The 21,093-nt window shown below is 34.8% G+C and overlaps 1 protein-coding gene across 2 annotated transcripts in view; it reads right to left on the minus strand.

The window, feature by feature from the left end:
* LOC125673831 (ribosomal biogenesis protein LAS1L-like) overlaps nucleotides 1-21,093 on the minus strand; it is a 30,061-nt gene that overhangs the window by 3,026 nt on the left and 5,942 nt on the right. For both annotated transcript variants that reach the window (XM_048910665.2, XM_056158126.1), the window contains exons 6-10: nucleotides 16,483-16,608; nucleotides 13,443-13,510; nucleotides 12,255-12,340; nucleotides 6,479-6,694; nucleotides 3,883-4,000 (exon numbers count right to left, since the gene is read on the minus strand). In XM_048910665.2, coding sequence (XP_048766622.2) covers nucleotides 3,883-4,000; nucleotides 6,479-6,694; nucleotides 12,255-12,340; nucleotides 13,443-13,510; nucleotides 16,483-16,608 — 614 coding nt within the window. The remainder of the gene's footprint in view (nucleotides 1-3,882; nucleotides 4,001-6,478; nucleotides 6,695-12,254; nucleotides 12,341-13,442; nucleotides 13,511-16,482; nucleotides 16,609-21,093) is intronic.

The following is a 21,093-nucleotide window of genomic DNA, read 5'->3' on the forward strand; positions in this document are numbered from 1 at the left end:
CTAAACACCTACAATCACTTAATACTAACATAACTACAGACACTTAGTACTAACACAACTACAGACATTTAGTACTAACACAACTACAGTCACTTAGTACTAACACAACTACAGTCACTTAGTACTAACACAACTACAGTCACTTAGTACTAACACAACTACAGACATTTAGTACTAACACAACTACAGACACTTAGTACTAACACAACTACAATCACTTAGTACTAACACAACTACAGACACTTAGTACTAACACAACTACAGACATTTAGTACTAACACAACTACATTCACTTAGTACAAACACAACTACAGACACTTAGTACTAACACAACTACAGATACTTAGTACTAACACAACTACAGTCACTTAGTACTAACATAACTACAGACACTTAGTACTAACACAACTACAGACACTTAGTACTAACACAACTACAGACATTTAGTACTAACACAACTACAGTCACTTAGTACTAACACAACTACAGACACTTAGTACTAACACAACTACAGACATTTAGTACTAACACAACTACAGACACAACTACAGACATTTAGTACTAACACAACTACAGTCACTTAGTACTAACACAACTACAGTCACTTAGTACTAACACAACTACAGTCACTTAGTACTAACATAACTACAGACACTTAGTACTAACATAACTACAGACATTTAGTACTAACACAACTACAGTCACTTAGTACTAACACAACTACAGTCACTTAGTACTAACACAACTACAGATACTTAGTACTAACACAACTACAGTCACTTAGTACTAACATAACTACAGACACTTAGTACTAACACAACTACAGACACTTAGTACTAACACAACTACAGACATTTAGTACTAACACAACTACAGTCACTTAGTACTAACACAACTACAGACACTTAGTACTAACACAACTACAGACATTTAGTACTAACACAACTACAGACACAACTACAGACATTTAGTACTAACACAACTACAGTCACTTAGTACTAACACAACTACAGTCACTTAGTACTAACACAACTACAGTCACTTAGTACTAACATAACTACAGACACTTAGTACTAACATAACTACAGACATTTAGTACTAACACAACTACAGTCACTTAGTACTAACACAACTACAGTCACTTAATACTAACATAACTACAGATACTTAGTAATAACATAACTACAGTCACTTAGTACTATCACAACTACAGATACTTAGTACTAACACAACTACAGTCACTTAATACTAACATAACTACAGATACTTAGTACTAACACAAATACAGTCACTTAGTACTAATACAACTACAGATACTTAGTACTAACACAACTACAGTCACTTAATACTAACACAACTACAGTCACTTAGTACTAACATAACTACAGTCACTTAGTACTAACACAACTACAGTCACTTAATACTAACATAACTACAGATACTTAGTAATAACATAACTACAGTCACTTAGTACTATCACAACTACAGATACTTAGTACTAACACAACTACAGTCACTTAATACTAACATAACTACAGATACTTAGTACTAACACAAATACAGTCACTTAGTACTAACACAACTACAGATACTTAGTACTAACACAACTACAGTCACTTAATACTAACACAACTACAGTCACTTAGTACTAACATAACTACAGTCACTTAGTACTAACACAACTACAGTCACTTAGTACTAACATAACTACATACATTTAGTACTAACACAACTACAGACACTTAGTACTAACATAACTGCAGACACTTAGTACTAACACAACTACAGACACTTAGTACTAACACAACTACAGTCACTTAGTACTAACACAACTACAGTCACTTAGTACTAACACAACTACAGTCACTTAGTACTAACACAACTATAGATATTTAGTACTAACACAACTACAGACACTTAGTACTAACACAAATACAGTCACTTAGTACTAACACAACTACAGATACTTAGTACTAACACAACTACAGTCACTTAATACTAACACAACTACAGATACTTAGTACTAACATAACTACAGTCACTTAGTACTAACATAACTACATACATTTAGTACTAACACAACTACAGACACTTAGTACTAACATAACTGCAGACACTTAGTACTAACACAACTACAGACAATTAGTACTAACACAACTACAGTCACTTAGTACTAACACAACTACAGTCACTTAGTACTAACACAACTATAGATATTTAGTACTAACATAACTACAGATACTTAGTACTAACACAACTACAGATACTTAGTACTAACACAACTACAGACACTTAGTACTAACACAACTACAGACACTTAGTACTAACACAACTACAGTCACTTAGTACTAACACAACTACAGATACTTAGTACTAACACAACTACAGTCACTTAATACTAACATAACTACAGATACTTAGTACTAACACAACTACAGACACTTAGTACTAACACAACTACAGACACTTAGTACTAACACAACTACAGTCACTTAGTACTAACACAACTACAGATACTTAGTACTAACACAACTACAGTCACTTAATACTAACACAACTACAGTCATTTAGTACTAACACAACTACAGTCACTTAGTACTAACACAACTACAGTCACTTAGTACTAACACAACTACAGATACTTAGTACTAACACAACTACAGTCACTTAATACTAACATAACTACAGATACTTAGTACTAACACAACTACAGACACTTAGTACTAACACAACTACAGACATTTAGTACTAACACAACTACAGACACTTAGTACTAACACAACTACAGTCACTTAGTACTAACACAACTACAGTCACTTAGTACTAATACAACTACAGACACTTAGTACTAACACAACTACAGTCACTTAGTACTAACACAACTATATAAAAATTCAGAGATTTGAAGTTTTGGACAGTTCTAGCTCAATAATGTTCCCCATTATATAATACTCACAGTTTAATTTAAATAAATAAAATTTAAACAAATGATTTTGTTCTCCCGATATTGTCTTGGATGATTATAGAACAAGAGGTACTGTGAACAATGCTCTCTAAGAATACCTCCCGCTTACCCCAATCTCCCAAAGGGTGTTGTTAATACGTATAAATTACCTCTTTCCTGAGTGTAAAAATATGGTATGCCTTTATAGAAGAAAATGGAAGATATAGTCCGAACACAAATATATGGCATACACCTATAATTTTGACCTTGAGATCAAAAGTCAATGTCATAAAGAGGTCATGAATGTACATGACACATAGTATCATGGTGATACACCCATGTCTTATGATATTACTATGTCAAAACCTTATAATCATTTTTGACCTTGTAGTCAAAGTTCAAGGTCATATAGAGGTCACGATGGTACCCGACACATCGTCTCATGATGATACACTCATGTGTCAAATATGGTATGCCTAAAGAACAAAGAAGTCATGGCCTTGACACGAATCCATTATAAAAACCTTTAATTTTGACCTTGAGGTCAAGGTCATGAAGGTACATGACACATCACCTCATGGTGATACACTCATGTGTCAAATATGGTATGCCTATGTCAAAGAACAAAGAAGTTATGGCCCGGACACGTGTAAAAAACCTTTAATTTTTACCTTGAGGTCAAGGGTCAAGGTCATATAGAGGTCATGAAGGTACTTGACACATTGTGTCATGGTGATCCACCTGTGCGCCAAATATGGTATGCCTAAGTCAAAGAACAAAGAAGTTATGGCCCGGACACGAATCTGCACAGACAGACAGGCGGACGGACAGACAGAGTGATTCCTATATACCCCCCCCCCGAACCAATATAATAAATAAAATTCGTTGATTTAAAGTTTTAGACAGTTCTAGCACAATAATGTTCCCCGTATACTCACAGTTTGATGATATTTCGTGTGTAGATGCTGGGGTGTCGAAGCAACTTCTCGAGGACAAGTCTGTGAGGAATGTGTCGTCTGTACTTATAAAGCTTCTTTTTGCTTGATTTTATACTCCCTAAAACATAATTCAATACACTAGAAGCTTCATTTCACAGTAAAGTAAAACTCATTCCAAATTTGTAGCAATTACCAACAAGAGGCCCATAAGTCTGTGAGGAATGTGTCGTCTGTACTTATAAAGCTTCTTTTTGCTTGATTTTATACTCCCTAAAACATAATTCAATACACTAGAAGCTTCATTTCACAGTAAAGTAAAACTCATTCCAAATTTGTAGCAATTACCAACAAGAGGCCCATGGGCCACATCGCTCATCTGAATCACCTTGGCCAATATCTGAAGACTTTCCATATATATTTGCATGTAAAACCATAGTCCCTATTATGGCCCTAACCTACCCCTGGAGGCCAGGATTTTTACAAACTTGAATCTGTACCATGTCAGGAAGCTTTCATGTAAATGTCAACTTCTTTGGAATGATGGTTCTCGAGAAGAAGATTTTTAAAGATTTTCTCTATATATTTCTATGTAAAACTTTGATCCCCTATTGTGGCCCCAACCTACCCTAGGGGCCATGATTTGAACAAACTTGAATATGCACCATATCAGGAAGCTTTCATGTAAATGTCAGCTCTTCTGGCCCATTGGTTCTTGAGAAGAAGATTTTTAAAGTTTCTCATTTATTCCCATGTAAAACTTTGATCTCCTATTGTGACCCCAACCAATTCCCAGGGGCCATGATTTGAAAAAACTTAAATTTGCACTTTGTAAGGAAGCTTCTATGTATATCTAAGCTCTTCTGGCTCATTAATTTTTGAGAAGAAGATTTTTAAAGATTTTCCCTATATATTGCTATGTAAAACTTTGATCCCCTATTGTGGCCCCAACCTACCCCCAGCAGCCATGATTTGAACAGATTTGAATCTTCACTATGTCAGGAAGCTTTCATGTAAATCCCAGCTCTTCGTGCTCATTGGTTGTGGAGAAGAAGATTTTTAAAGATTTACCCTATATATTTCTAATATGTAAAACTTTGATCCTCTATTGTGGCCCCATCCTACCCCCGAGGGCCATAATTTGAACAAACTCTGTTCTGCACTATGTCAGGAAGCTTTTATGTAAATGTAAGCTCCTCTGGCCCAGTGGTTCTTAAAAAGAAGATTTTTTAATGACCCTACCCTAATTTTACATTTTTTGTGATTATCTCCCCTTTGAAGGGTGCATGGCCCTTGATTTGAACAAACTTGAAACCTCTTCAACAAGGATGCTTTTGAAATCGATCCAGTGGTTCTGGAGAAGAAGATGAAAAAGTGAAAAGTTTACAACGACCCCAACGACAGACAACGGACAAAATTTGATCAAAAAAGCTCACTTGAGCCTTTGGCTCAGGTGAGCTAAAAATACCAGTACAGTTGTAATTTCTTTGACCCAATTGGAATTCTTCCTGGGGAAACCCATTAATCAATTACTTCAAATCAAAGTTCATTTAATCCAGGAATTCCTATACCCAATTCCATACATTTCAATGTATTACACTGAATGCTGTTACTATACACAAGTACTACATACAGTATTAATAACAATTACATTAGTATCTGATTTCCATCACAAAAGGGGAAGAATACAGATGATAAAATCCTTTAGCTGGCCTCTTTAAGAATTCAGAAAACAGAATGTTAATAACTAGAGTTATACTTCAGAAAGCTTCATGCTACAAAACCATGCAAATGTTTCAAACATGAATATTGATATATTCTAAACATCATTCAACACGAGGACCACCTTCGTATTAATTAAAGGTATTACTAGCACCAAGGGCTAAGAAATCTGTAATGATTTTTTGCCATATTGACCCTGCCATGGTTCGGAATCTCTACCCCTGGGGTTGCGAAATTTACAGTTTTGGTACTTCCCTTTCTGCTTTTGCTAAATACTGTATTCATCATATTGAATGCCTTGGGCGCTTAAAAAATTGGAAACAGGGGCAGTTATTTAGAAATATTTCCAGTGAAATTTTGACTTTGAGAAATGTTTATTAGATACTTAAATGCTAAATGAGTTATTGTTTATATACTTTCCTTTATAGGAGGTTTTCAAATGATAAAGAAATTTAATCATAATTATCATTTTGGTCACATCCTGGCATCAAATTTCCTACCCCTGGGATCATGAAATTTACAAATTCTGGTAATTGAAAGGCGATCGGCTTCTTCTAAAGATCCATTCATTTCAATTTAGTATAAACTGCATTATAAATTAGATGTTATTCAAATGTTCAAATGCTCTAAATGATTTTGTATTTAGTTTTTACAGGGTGTCCAGGTAGCTTTCTCATTTCTCACCGCTGAAACAAACCAGAGTCCAATCCCCTTTACATATCCTTCCTTCTATCTGGTGACCACTGGACTCTAATGTATGTAATGTTGGCTTTTATGCTACAGCTATGTGACTTGAAAAGATACACTGGTGTCAAAAAGAAAGATAAATGTGTACAGTCATATATATAAGTGACGGTTAGTCCATATCTCTTCTTACTTTCTTCGTAATTTACACCTCTTGCATTAGAAGTTATGATCCTCTGCAACCAGCTACACAACCAAAAATTCTGGAAATTCTCTCTCTCTGTTACCACGGAAACCATCAGTTGTACCAAGGAAGAGGTCAGTTTCATTCTGTGTAAAATATTCAACAATGGTCCCCAAAGTTTTTCCAAGATTTCAGGAAGCTTTAACTTTCGTGAACTCATCAGGTCTGAAATTGGATTAAAAAAATAAAACAACATACCCCCTTATTTTCATTAGTCTAAAGTTCACTGCAAGCAAAATTCATGAAATGAAAACTTTAGTGGATATGATATTGCCATATTTAGAGATTGTTTTTATGAAAAACAAATGTCTCTCCAGGTCCCCAAATTGAAGTGCTCCAAATGAAACCTCCTCCCCCTTAATGCACTGCATGGAGGAGAAAGCATGAGCAGGAACATAGACATAATGAACTCCCATAAGCCACACAGAAGTGTTCACAAACTATTTTTAATTAATACACCCGCATTGTACAAAGTTTCAAATCTATCCGATAAGCCATATAGGAGAAGTGTTCACAAGCTATTTCAACATTCTACATCCCTCTTAGATCCACTATCACTTAAACAAAAATAATTGGATCCTCCTGTCCCGACAATATGCACATCTACAAATGACAATCCACACCTCTTAGATCCACTATCACTTTTAAGAAAATAATTTGATCCTCCTGTCCCTACAATATGCATATCTACAACATGGCAATGAAGCATTGTACAAAGATAACCCATATAGGAGGAAAAGCGTTCACAAATTTTGTTAATGTACATGGTTGAATGTATGAACTTTGTGAAAATAACACATTTCAAAAGTTGAAAATTCTCCTTTTATCACAAAAATTAATACTTTTTGACAGCCCATACAAAAAAACATTTCTTCTCCTTTCGTTATTCAAATGCATGTGTGCAAAGATAAAAATTGCAACATGATGTTAATTGAGAGAAAGTGTATGGTGGGTAGACCCAGCATTTTGACAGGTTCTGAGAGGAAAGGGGTTAAAGTAGAGCATTATAAAACTCGGGCATGAACTAAAATATACCTGGGGAATCAACATGTCTGTTTGATACAAATATATCTGTTGGATATTATCAATATACCTGGGGAATCAGTATGTCTTTTGGATATAAATATACCTGGGGAATCAGTATGTCTGTTGGATATAAATATACCTGGGGAATTAGTATGTCTGTTGGATAAGTATACCTGGCGAATCAGTATGTCCGTTGTATATAAATATACCTGGGGAATCAGTATGTCTGTTGGATATAAATATACCTGGGGAATTAGTATGTCTGTTGGATAAGTATACCTGGGGAATCAGTATGTCTGTTGTATATAAATATACCTGGGGAATTAGTATGTTGTATATAAATATACCTGGGGAATTAGTATGTCTGTTGGATAAATATACCTGGGGAATCAGTATGTCTGTTGGATATAAATATACCTGGGGAATCAGTAAGTCTGTTGGATATAAATATTCCTGGGGAATCAGTATGTCTGTTGGATATAAATATACCTGGGGGGGAATCAGTATGTCTGTTGGATATAAATATACCTGGGGAATCAGTATGTCTGTTGGATAAGTATACCTGGGGAATCAGTATGTCTGTTGTATATAAATATACCTGGGGAATCAGTATGTCTGTTGGATATAAATATTCCTGGGGAATCAGTATGTCTGTTGTATATAAATATACCTGGGGAATCAGTATGTCTGTTGGATATAAATATACCTGGGGAATCAATATGTCTGTTGGATACAAATATACCTGGGGAATCAGTATGTCTGTTGGATATAAATATACCTCGGGAATCAGTATATCTGTTGGATAAATATACCGGGGGAATCAGTATGTCTGTTGGATAAATATACCGGGGGAATAAGTATGTCTGTTGGATATAAATATACCTGGGGAATTAGTAGTCTGTTGGATAAATATACCTGGGGAATCAATATGTCTGTTGGATATAAATATACCTGGGGAATTAGTATGTCTGTTGGATAAATATACCTGGGGAATCAATATGTCTGTTGGGTAAATATACCTGGGGAATCAGTATGTCTGTTGGATAAATATACCTGGGGAATCAATATGTTTGTTGTATATAAATATACCTGGGGAATCAATATGTCTGTTGTATATAAATATACCTGGGGAATCAATATGTCTGTTGGATATAAATATACCTGGGGAATCAATATGTCTGTTGGATATAAATATACCTGGGGAATTAGTATGTCTGTTGGATAAGTATACCTGGGGAATCAGTATGTCTGTTGTATATAAATATACCTGGGGAATTAGTATGTCTGTTGGATAAGTATACCTGGGGAATCAGTATGTCTGTTGTATATAAATATACCTGGGGATCAGTGTGTCCGTTGGATATAGACTGGACTATTCACAGATTGTGGTTTACCCCATAAAAGGAGATAATTAAAATTATTGGTTGAAAGGTATATTTGAGTAATAACATCCTGGACAACAAAGCTTTTCATTCGGACAAATGAAAGTTTGAATTTACTTGGCTAAAGGGCAAGTGAGATAAAAAGTTAATGTTTATCCCCAACATATTTGAATCTACACTACCTGGGGATGCTTGCATATTAACATGATTAATCATGGTACTGTTCTTGAGAGGTAGAATTTCTTTTAAAGATTTATCCTATACATTCCCATGTACACTCTGACACCTATTGCGGTCCCATCCTACCCTTGGGGGGCCATGTTTTTAACAAACTGGAATCTGCACTATGCTAGGAAGCTTTCATATAAGTTTCCACTTTTTTGGCTCAGTGGGTCTAGAGAAGACAATTTTTAAATGGCCCCACTATATTCTTGCATTTTCTTGATTATCTTTCCTTTAGAAAGAGCATGGTCCTTCATTTGAACAAACTTGAATCCCCTTTATACAAAGATGATTTGTACAATATTTATTTGATACTGGTCCAGTAGTTCTTGAGAGGAGGATTTTTAAATGATACCACAATTTTAATTTTACTAATTCCTAATATCCCCAAAAAGGGCATATCACTTCATTTGAACAAACTTGAATCTTCTTTACCCTAGCATGCTTTTTGGCAAGTTTGGCTGAATTTAACCCTGTGGTTCTTGAGAAGAATTTGAAAAAGTTAAAAGTTTATGGACAGCTTATGTGAGCTAAAGGGAGGAGGCATCAAGGGTAGCTTACAGCTCATGTGAGCTAAAGGGAGGGGGCACCTAGGGTAGCTTACAGCTCATGTGAGCTAAAGGGAGGGGGCAACAAGGGTAGCTTACAGCTCATGTGAGCTAAAGGGAGGGGCACCAAGGATATCTGATAAGTCTTCACCAAACTTCACTAGCCAAGGTTTTCTAATGCAGTTACACTTAGCATATCAGGAACCCATGGCTAGAAAAGATCCTTTGTTTGTGACAGGAAAAGCATATTAAAACACATTGCTGGTGAGGATGGTAGACTCCAGATTTCCAATTTTGATCATAGAAATTTTAGGACATGCATGAATTTATGAAGACTTAAACCCAAGCCTGGCAAGGTTTCTCATCCCCAACTCCTTCTCTTCCACTTCCTCAAATGTAACCCAAGGATATTCTTACTTCAATATCTACAGAAATGTTTTCTTCATTTTAATTTCTTATTTCAATATTGAGAAAACCTTTGAAGCCTTCAATGTGACCCACTTTTGATATATCCTGGACCCATCACTGTCATTGTGTTGTGGCACACAGTGGACAGAATAGAAGAATGTTGAAAGTGGTATATTGTTTTGCATCTTTTCTACATTATCATTAAAAGCATTACTTCCTCACAAAATCTGGTATTTGAATTGATTTATGCTTGCAAACTTTCTTGAACTGTGTACTCATGAAAAAGGTCCAGACATGAACGAAAGGACTGTCTGCACTTACAGGAAAACAGAATTATACAAATAAAGATGGAATAGTGCCACTGGGACTTTATCATATACAATGACATATCAACTACAGTGGAGCCTCGGTAATCCGGACGCCATTATTCTAGACGCTTCACCTTCCGGACGATGTTTCTAGGGAATGGAATTTTTATACGTTGTTATGCATCATTAATCCGGAAATTCACGTTCCGGATCCGAATGGTAATTTTTTACTACAAAACGTTAAAATGCATTGAAAATTGTACCGTTAATCCGGACGGTAATTTTTTTTAGGGAATTGGTCTGTGTCGAACAATTTTAGCAAGGCGTAAATTATAAAGAAAACAAACCAAACTATCTAATTGAAGCAATTACCTGTACCGTGTCAACACGTCCCTTTAATTAGGTGGTATGTGATGATATGTCAATTAGATAACACGTGCCGATCGAGACATTGTATTGCCAATTTTTGCACATAAGATCTGTATTGTGTGTAATGTTGAATTTTGTAAATAAATCTGTAGCATATTATTTTATAATCTTGATCAATAGCCTAATAGTATTAATAAATTAAACATCATGCCGTAATGATATTTTTTTTAACTGCTACACATATCAGTTGAACTGATTCGTAAATTGATACCGGCTTATTCAAATCTAAAGAGTGTAGATTATACTTCTAGATTCTGGATTTTATGCTGTTGATTGGCGTGAAATATACATGTATGTTCATGCACATGTATATGTAGTAAGTTTTTAATGTTTAGAATGTCACGCATGTAGAATGTACCTGTGTATGATTGATTCTTGTTACGATGTTGTATAGAGCTTTATTGCTTTCGAATTTTTAAACTCTGGGTAGAAGTGAGAAAATTACCATGTTAAGGAAAATGACAATTAAATTTTGTATGTACCCGTAATGTTCGTTTCACCTGAGTTTTATTCCGTTATTATTGCATCATGAAAATAAGTGTGCGGGGCTAGATCAAAGCAGTAGTAGGTCTTAATATTACGAGCTTAAATGATTTTGTTCTCCCAATATTGTTTTGGATGATTATAGAATAAGAAATTTAAACTCTCGCAGATGGAATTTTGGTTAAAGAATGTTGTCAACTGACATGATAATCAAGAAATTCTTAAATCAGCTTTGGACGATGAAGATTGTTTTAACAGACCGCCGAACCCGTGAATCATGACAGATGGAAATGACTGGCCTCTTTAAGAAGTAAAAGTGTGATGAAATGTTTGAAGTATAAATGATTATGTTAGTTACTAATGATTTATTTACTTATAGTTACTTATAGTATATATACTTATTACTTATAGTTACTTATAGTGCTTCATTATTTGTTTTAGTGCATAAGGTACACAGTTATTTGTAGTGCTGATATACAAGCATGTACAATGTAAGAATAGGCAAATACATTGTTCACATATATTTCAATTTTAGCGCTTTGAAATGCAATTAAATGTTAACATTATCATAATTTATTTACTAATGCAAATGGTTAAATCCAATGATAGAATTGTTTAATTCACTACACATCAATAAAGTAAGCATATTGGTAACTTATGTAAAGATAGAAAATATGTGATTCAGTTATCTGGACGCTTCATTTATCCGGACGATTTTGCTGGGAACCAAAGTGTCCAGATTAACGAGGCTCCACTGTACTTCATAATTTCAGAGGAAACACCAGTCTCTTAATTAAGTAGTATACAATTAGTTAAAATATCCTTGTTTTTATTGCAACATGAATTACAATGAAATAGCACACAGTGTAGGTGTTTTACTGACAAGACAATTATAAATATCAGAAGCATTTTTACTTGCCTTTTATGTTAATGTTATAATGTCTTAGCTGTTCCTGTGTTGGTATGAAGTAGCCCTTCTTAAATATACACCAGAGAATCCTGGATCTGCAAAGAAAAAAATATATATGAAAGTTGAAGACAATGACTAATGAAGCATAGTTTCATTCTTTAAATATGCATATAATGAAAGCCCACTCTGTCGTGCTGTAGCGTTTACTTCTTAATTATGTGGGTATTCTACTTCTTTCATTGTTTTATTGACTTCTTTTGTTGTTGATGAAACAATTTTCAAACCATATCATTTTTCCTTAAGAGAGAGGATAAAGAATGAGACAGTGGTTAAATTAAGGAAGGATTGGAAAATCAGTAGAAAATCCCAGTGTGATCCTAAAAAACAGTATTCATACCTCAAGCCTGAGTGGAACCACAGCACACATCTTATAATTTACATACAATGAAGGAATAGCATATGAAAATCTTGTCAGGGTATAAATTGCATTGGTTAGGCACCATGTTGTTTTTTCAGGGTATAAATTGCATTGGTTGGGCACTTTGTATTTTCAGGGTATAAATTGCATTGGTTAGGCACTATGTATTTTCAGGGTATAAATTGCATTGGTTAGGCACTTTGTATTTTCAGGGTATAAATTGCATTCATGTTAGGCACTTTGTATTTTCAGGGTATAAATTGCATTGGTTAGGCACTTTGTATTTTCAGGGTATAAATTGCATTCATGTTAGGCACTTTGTATTTTCAGGGTATAAATTGCATTGGTTTGGCACTATGTATTTTCAGGGTATAAATTGCTTTGGTTAGGCACTTTGTATTATCAGGGTATAAATTGCATTGGTTAGGCACTATGTATTTTCAGGGTATAAATTGCATTGGTTAGGCACTATGTATTTTTAGGGTATAAATTGCATTGGTTAGGCACTATGTATTTTCGGCCTCTCTAGTAACTGCTACAAATCCTTGTTACTTCAATCACTATTGACTCTCCACTTCACCACTAGTTTGCAGAAGAATTACTTGTGCCCCTCTAGTAACCCAAGTAAATCCCTCACTACAGCTAAAATTGACACCCTACCCCATCCCCTGTTGGTGGTAGAAATATCAGCTGCCGTTTGATAAGCTGTTGCTGTAAGCATTGACAAAAACTGATCAGAACTTTTGATAGGCTGTTACATTGACACACGGTACACTTACTTGTGCCTCTCTAGTAATCGCAGTAAATCCTTGTAATCACTCACAATTCTCACTCTTGATCTGATGGCCTGTAAAACAGTAAACTCCTGATGTGTTTTTGTTGCAAAATAAAATAATTAATAAACTCCCAAAAGCAGAGCGATCTTGTAATGATAATTTTATATTGTTTCTTGAGATTATCATTTGGACTAAGTTCACACCTTGTATAAACAAACTTTAAAAGATACTTCTCCTTATGTATGTCCCTTGTCGGCCGTTTTGCAATGAAAAAGTCTTATTTCCCTACATTGGCCTTTGTAATTTACAAGTCTGATCTGTAGCTTTGCCATTTGTTATTTTTTCATCAATTGCAGTCAACTACAGTAATGCCTCAGGATGGGGCAACCCATAAACGTTATGTAAACTTGTTAATTAGCTATGTAACAGGAAGGGGGAAAATGCAATGGACCAGATGGAGATTTGAACCTGGGCCCCCTGAATCTCTAGTCAGGTGCTCTACCAACTGAGCTATCTGTCCAACAGCTCTCAAACCTGGCTGACTGCTACATTCCTCCCTCCTTAAATATCTTCACATCTTAAGACATCAACCCAGGATATTATCCCCTGGCAGGCATTTTCACCTGTCATTTCGGAATATGATCCTGGGTTGATGTCTTAATTCACAATTGAGACCTCTTACATTTGGTAGGGTAAAGAATTTACTAATTGACCTTTGGCTGACCCTGCAAAGGGGGATAACTCAGATCACTGGTTGCTGAGTGTACATATAACAGACATGCAGATCACATCTACCCAGGCATCCTGTTGAAGTAGGCGGATTATCATGGGGTGCCCTTCCATAAAAACTCTAGTACCTGACACTACCCAGGTGCATTATTTTTCTTACTAATTAGTTTAATTAGGTATAAACATATTGTACAAGTATTTTCATGTATAAAATCTACCAATTACCACTGATGGATAAACATACAGTGTATGCACAAAATCTTAATATTTCAAAAGAAACAAATCTGAATTTTGTACATCATTTTTCAATATCAAAGCAACATCATTTTGTTAAAATTTTGTAGAATTTTAATGAAAAACTAGTTCTAATTGTAACAGGGACCGTTACATATGTTCCCCAAACCTCCCCCAATTAAAAAGAGATGTCATTGTAAACCTGTAGCAAATAATCATTTTATTTTAGCCTTTAATTACATGTAGTATGTTTACTATGGTCATTTCAGTACCAAGGAGTGAAAGAAAGCAATGCACGTGCATACACACGCACACGAGTATGATTCCACACTTTTGTTGATATCATTTAACAGACATTTGTATCATATACCCACAGAATGAATTTCATAACGTTTCCATCAAATATAAGGCAGTTACAGTGATTTTAAAATCGTCCAATCAGAATTCAGCACATGTGTATGCACGTGCTGAGCAATAATTTTAACCACAGCAATTTGTAAGGAGTACCAAGACACATATAAAACCTAAATATCAATATAATTTAATGAACAAGAGTACCGCAAACGGTACATAATACGCCCCGTGAAATACTTACATAGGGTGTTTTTCTTGTGCTATAATTTGTATAACTTTGCTTCAGGTAATATCAGCCATCATGAGGATGTGACAAACTTTCATATGAACAAAGGGTCTTAGCTTAAAAATCGAGATTTCCTCAAAATAGACCAAGTTCAACAACCTGTAATTTTTTCAAAAATGGAAGAAAATCAAAATCCTTTCCCAGATGCACATCTTCAATACCCATACAAAAACTCCACAAAATAAGATTGTCCTCACTTGAAAACTGTGGGAAGAGTTGAGCTAACAAATTATGTACCCTCCATAGAATATTAATTTCCAAATAGACTAAGTTCAACAACCTGTAATTTTCTCAAAAATTGTAGAAAATCAAAATCCACCCCACATGCACATCTTCAATACCCATACAAACACTCCACAAAATAAGAAGGCTCTCACTTGAAAACTGTGGGAGGAGTAGGGCGGACAAATTATGTACCCTCCATATAATAATTATTTCCAAATAAAGGGGCAAAATTCCTGGACAAAAGGTCGAAATGGATCAAAATTGCAGTATGATCTAGAGTGACCCACAAAGAAGCTACACAGTAAGTTTCAGCATGATATATGAAAGGGAAATGAAATTATAAAGAGAAAACCCCGAATGGACGGACAGATGGACGTACAGACATCGCTGTGCCATAATACATCCCGCCTAAAGACGGGCGTATAAAAACAAAAACGTTATTGTCGTTTAAAAAATGAACATTCGAAAAACGATGCACGCACATGCGCGTTGGTATCTTTTATTACACAGATATAAAGATACACATATTATCTACCTATACTGTGAATTCATTCGCTTCATAAATAAGATAGTTAAAATGTTTTCGTATTATCCAATGAAAAAGAAGTGCACGTGCATGCGGGTGCAGATTGGTAGTTTTGACCATGCAAATCAGTCAAGGGTCTCAATATCTACTTTTGATATAAATATCAAACCATTTTAATGAACAACAAAATTAATATGTTAAGACTGATTGCAAAGTTAGTGTACAAATTTTGTGATGTACGTGCATGCAAACAAAATGACTATCATTTTTCATATCTACAAATGATATACTATCATCCTTTTAAAGTTTCATATCGATCCCTTGTATATTCTGATTTTCCATTTTTGTGCCAAATTTCCAATGCACGTGCGTGGTTGTGCATGCAAAATGACTATTGTTCCGCACATCTACAAATGCTACACTATCATCCTGGAAAGTTTCATATTGATCCCTTTTGTAGGTTCTGAGAACACTCCTGGACAAGAAAGTACCGGAGAAAAATAATAATAATAGTAAGAAACAGAGTAAAAACAATATGTTCCCAAACTTTGTTTGGGGAACATAATAAATAAAGTGTTATCAAGCTATTAAAATCTATTTATGACAGGAAAATAAAAGGGAAATAAAGCCAACATATGATCCTCAATGAAGTTACTCATGCATCAAGAGTTATCTCTCTTTAAATTTACCTGCATAGTATCTGTCATGTATTTCTCTACAACTTGATCCAAGGATTCTATGTCTTCATTCAAATCAAACATCTTTCTGGGTTTGATATTCTCCATGATTTTGAATTGTGCACGCCAAAAGTCCTCCTACAGAAAAATTTCAGATATAGTCATGCCATTTATTCTTTACTGGAGAAAATAAACTGTGTTCATGTGCTAATGATATGAATCCAGTCAGTTTGTTTAGTAACCATTCCTATGATCCTAAACATCACAATGTCAGTGATACAGTCCAAGTTTAGTTTTTATGTCCAATTTCACAAAACATCAGAAAACAGTTCTCATTAACAGTACTGCTACACCCAGTACTCTTACCAACAGATATTATATAAATATTGCATGTAGTTGAGGGCAACATTGAAAATTTTCACCCCGAGAAAACCATTGTCAACCGAGGCATAGCCAAAGTTGACAATGGTTTCTCGAGGGGGTGAAAATTTTCAATGTTACCCTCAATTACATGCAACATTTGTTTTATCATACTGAATGTTATATAAACAACAAAGCAGAAAGACTTACGTCTGTTGACATTTGATCAATCACTGTCATGCGATACTTCATATATCGATGCAGCTATTCGCTTTTATTACAAACCCTCAAACGATGTCATTTAACAATTTACGGCAAACCGTACAAGAATAAATTTAACACATGTGATAATTTTTACAATATATCACTTGTTGACAAGTAATGTTACCCGTTGCTAGATACTATCACCCTGGGGCGCGTGCTTTCTGTTCTCAGAGGGTGACAATATGTTTTTTCAAATGCTTCTAGACCAATCAAATTCTAGTATTTTACATGAAAGTATGATAAAATCATTTGAATGATAGAAGTAGAAGTAAAGGAAAATTTACTCAGTTTTGTAGCCTGCAGTTAACAAACTCCAATCCTCAGAAAGGTTTGGTTTGGTAATTTGCAGTGAAACATATCTTCAAGATGGGGTTCTGATGGTATCTATGACTTATTTACAGATACTGTTCAGGACAAACCAGGACTTTCTTGGAAGAAAGATAATTTAATTCATGAAATTGAAGTTTAGATAAAATATTTTTCATACATTATCTCAGGGTTTGAAATTAACAGTCGCCCACTCGCCATTTGCGACTAAATTTCCAAGTGGGCAAATTAAAATATTAAAATTACGGTTCAAGTTGCCCACATGGCGATTAGAAAATTTACAAAATAAATATTTGTTTTTCAGTTTTGTCCAATCATTTCCTTTTTCTTTCTTTAGAAAGAGTTTGCAATCTGCAAATCGCTTCATAATTAACTTTTAGAACAACTTCTCTACAAAGCGTCTAAGTGATTCTGAATTACAGAAAATGTGGCAATTTATAATGGGGTCAGTGAACCCAAAGAAACAATAAAATACAGACAGAAAAGAGTATTATAGTGATTATGATAAGACAATGGACGTTCTTGGAATCATGGAAGACCAACCGACTGTGGCTAGAAAACGTGGAAGTGGGTGTGACTTATTCGTAATGAGAGTTAATACTTGATACCTCTTCTTTGGGAAAGAGGCTAGGAAACATGCTTGTCGCATGCATGAAGTGTGTGGTGTAGTTGTGTTGTGGTTGGTTGGTCTTCCATGATTTCTAGAACTTCTGTTGTCTTTTTGTCTTATCGTATTCACCGTGATCGATTCTCTTTTCTGTAATGTCATCAAATGCCACAGGGTCCTAATTCTTTGTTGCCGGTTGCATGTCATATAGATTAAACAGCATAACAAAACATGAAAATACTTTTCAAATAAAAGGTGTTCTAATCAGAGGGTGAGTAAATTTGATGCATGCCCCTAGAATTGCAAGGTTCAGTAGCCCACAAGTTAGTTTTAAACCCTGTATCTATGATATATTACTGGATACAATGCATGTTATTTATCAATCATTTCAACCATATAAATATTTTGTTATGCAGCAAACAAGTCAACATTGTATGGAATTTAAAATGATGAAACTGGGAGACTTTTATCTGTTTTCACTGTTTATGTAAAGATAATAATCTCATAAGATCACCTGAATACCATAGTATATAACGTTAAAAATTCTTTATCATAATAACATATACATATACTACAATACTACAGGTTAACTGCACAAAAATGGGGGGGAAAATTGTCACATGAGAGACAGAATAGCTTAAGGGTGTCTGATAACGTACACACTGATCAAACGTCCCATGAATGAAAACTATAAAATTTGTGTGTGAGAAATTTAAAATCAAGCACATGGCAACGGGTGTGTATGTGTGTGTTTGTGTCTGCACACCCCCCCCCCCCCCCAATCTTTTCTGACACCCCCCCCCCCCCCAATCTTTTCTGACAACATATGGTGGCCTAGTGGTTAGGCTGTCAGACTCTCGACCGAAAGGTTGTGGGTTTGAGTCCTGGCCGCAGCAGGACTGACGTTGTGTCCTTGGGAAAGGCACTTTACATGAATTTCCTCACTCCACCCAAGTGTAAAAGGGGTATCTGGCTATAGACAGTGAAAGATATTGTTAGAATATTAGTGCTCTAGCGCCTGTAACGGCAGTTTGCACTGTATGCTTCCCAGGAAGCTGAGAAAGTTCTAGATTGATATAAGGTCTGCCGGGGTAATAATGTATTGTAAAGCACTTTGAGCAGCTGGAAAAAGCGCTATATAAAACCAATCATTATTATTATATTGTTTTCATCATTTTTCTCTCTCTAGACTTGTGGGCCCCAATTATTGTTTTTAATAAATGTAGTGAAAAGTATTGGAAATGTAAGCTTGAGCTGATGAATTGAACAGGTGTACTGAAGGATAACACACACCCCTTCCCCCTGGATTTAAGATAATAACATTTGGGCAGAAATACTTTCCTTCTTAATTCCTTTACATGTTCTTTCTTAATTACATGCATTTTTTGCCATAATTTTGAAGCCGACCTCTAGATCTTTTCCTAGGCCGCATTTTACAAAAGATTTATGATTTATGACCAACTTTACATACTGGAATTTTTCCATTTTTTGTGTAAGATCATTCAATTCAATGTAAAATAGTAAGAAAAATGTTGAAAATTAAGCCTTCGAATTCTTTCTATTAATTCATTTAAACAAATAAGTGTGTAATACATGACTCAACTCAATCCCACACCACACAGAAATGTCCTATACTGGTATTTCCCTACATTCATGTGTCATGAAAAATTAAATCCCTGATTCTAACCCCACCTTAAACTCCATCATCCATATTTAATTTTTTTTAAAATGATCTCAAATTGTAGCTCACCCTACCCCCAAGGCCCCAGAATTGAAAATACTTGAATTTGAACTATCTGAAGATGCTTGCATACTAATGAATCTACATGGACCTGCTGTTTTTGAGATACTAATGAATCTACATGGACCTGCTGTTTTTGAGATACTAATGAATCTACATGGACCTGTGCGAATTACGCATCACAATGTATTACATGTAGTGTAGTATTCAATAAATAGACTTTGTGATGCGTAATTCGCACAAGTCTGTACTGAATTTTATATTTAGCAAGTAGCCTTAATTTACAAGTAAAATCGTATATTTTGATGTGTTTTTTTCCTGGTAATTATTTCAGATGTCATGGGTGTAAAGGTTTTGTTCGCAAACTTCATAGCTGGGCAGATCACTCCTTTTCTGGTTGCAATGCAGAATATTCCACCAGACTCTGCAAGCCCATGTTTACAGACAAGCAAGATCGCCTTAATGCATGTGCTTTAATTTAAATTTTGATATATAGACCAGCCAATGTTTATTGTGTGGTGTAAAAGGATGCAACTTTAAGTATTATTTGATAATATGTATGTGACTTGTTGTTGGAGAGGATATTTTGCTGAATAGATGATTTTAATAAAATATTTATGTATATCTTTCAAAGTTTTTTTTTTAAATAGTGAATGGTCAAACACAGTTGATGTTGTGTTAATATATGATACATTTACAATGATTTGATTGATATTTTATTCGAAAAGACAAATATTTATTTTCATGCTAAAATGTCGTGAATTTTGAGCTTTGAAAAAAGGTTGTCGCACGCAAAATCCCCCATGGGGATTTTTAAAAGTTGGCATGTATGCTAATGAATCTACATGGACCTGCTGTTTTTGAGATACTAATGAATCTACATGGACCTGCTGTTTTTGAGATACTAATGAATCTACATGGACCTGCTGTTTTTGAGATACTAATGAATCTACATGGACCTGCTGTTTTTGAGATACTAATGAATCTACATGGACCTGCTGTTTTTGAGATACTAATGAATCTACATGGACCTGCTGTTTTTGAGATACTAATGAATCTACATGGACCTGCTGTTTTTCAGCTGTTGTGATTTTTTAAAAAAAATTTGGCAATCTATTATTCCCATGAAAAATTTTGACCTCATATTGTGTTTCAAAACTATACCCCAAAGGGTCACAACAAAATCATAGCCCTGCTATTATTGAAAAGAAGTTTTTGTAAAGGACTGGTTCATGCAGTTTGAGATTATTTTTTTTCAATTTCATTTTTCATTTTTAAAAAAAGTTTACATTAAAAATTTAAGTCATTTAAAGTTGATGACCAC

The sequence above is a fragment of the Ostrea edulis genome, chromosome 3, assembly GCF_947568905.1.
Source record: "Ostrea edulis chromosome 3, xbOstEdul1.1, whole genome shotgun sequence".
Taxonomy (NCBI): domain Eukaryota; kingdom Metazoa; phylum Mollusca; class Bivalvia; order Ostreida; family Ostreidae; genus Ostrea; species Ostrea edulis.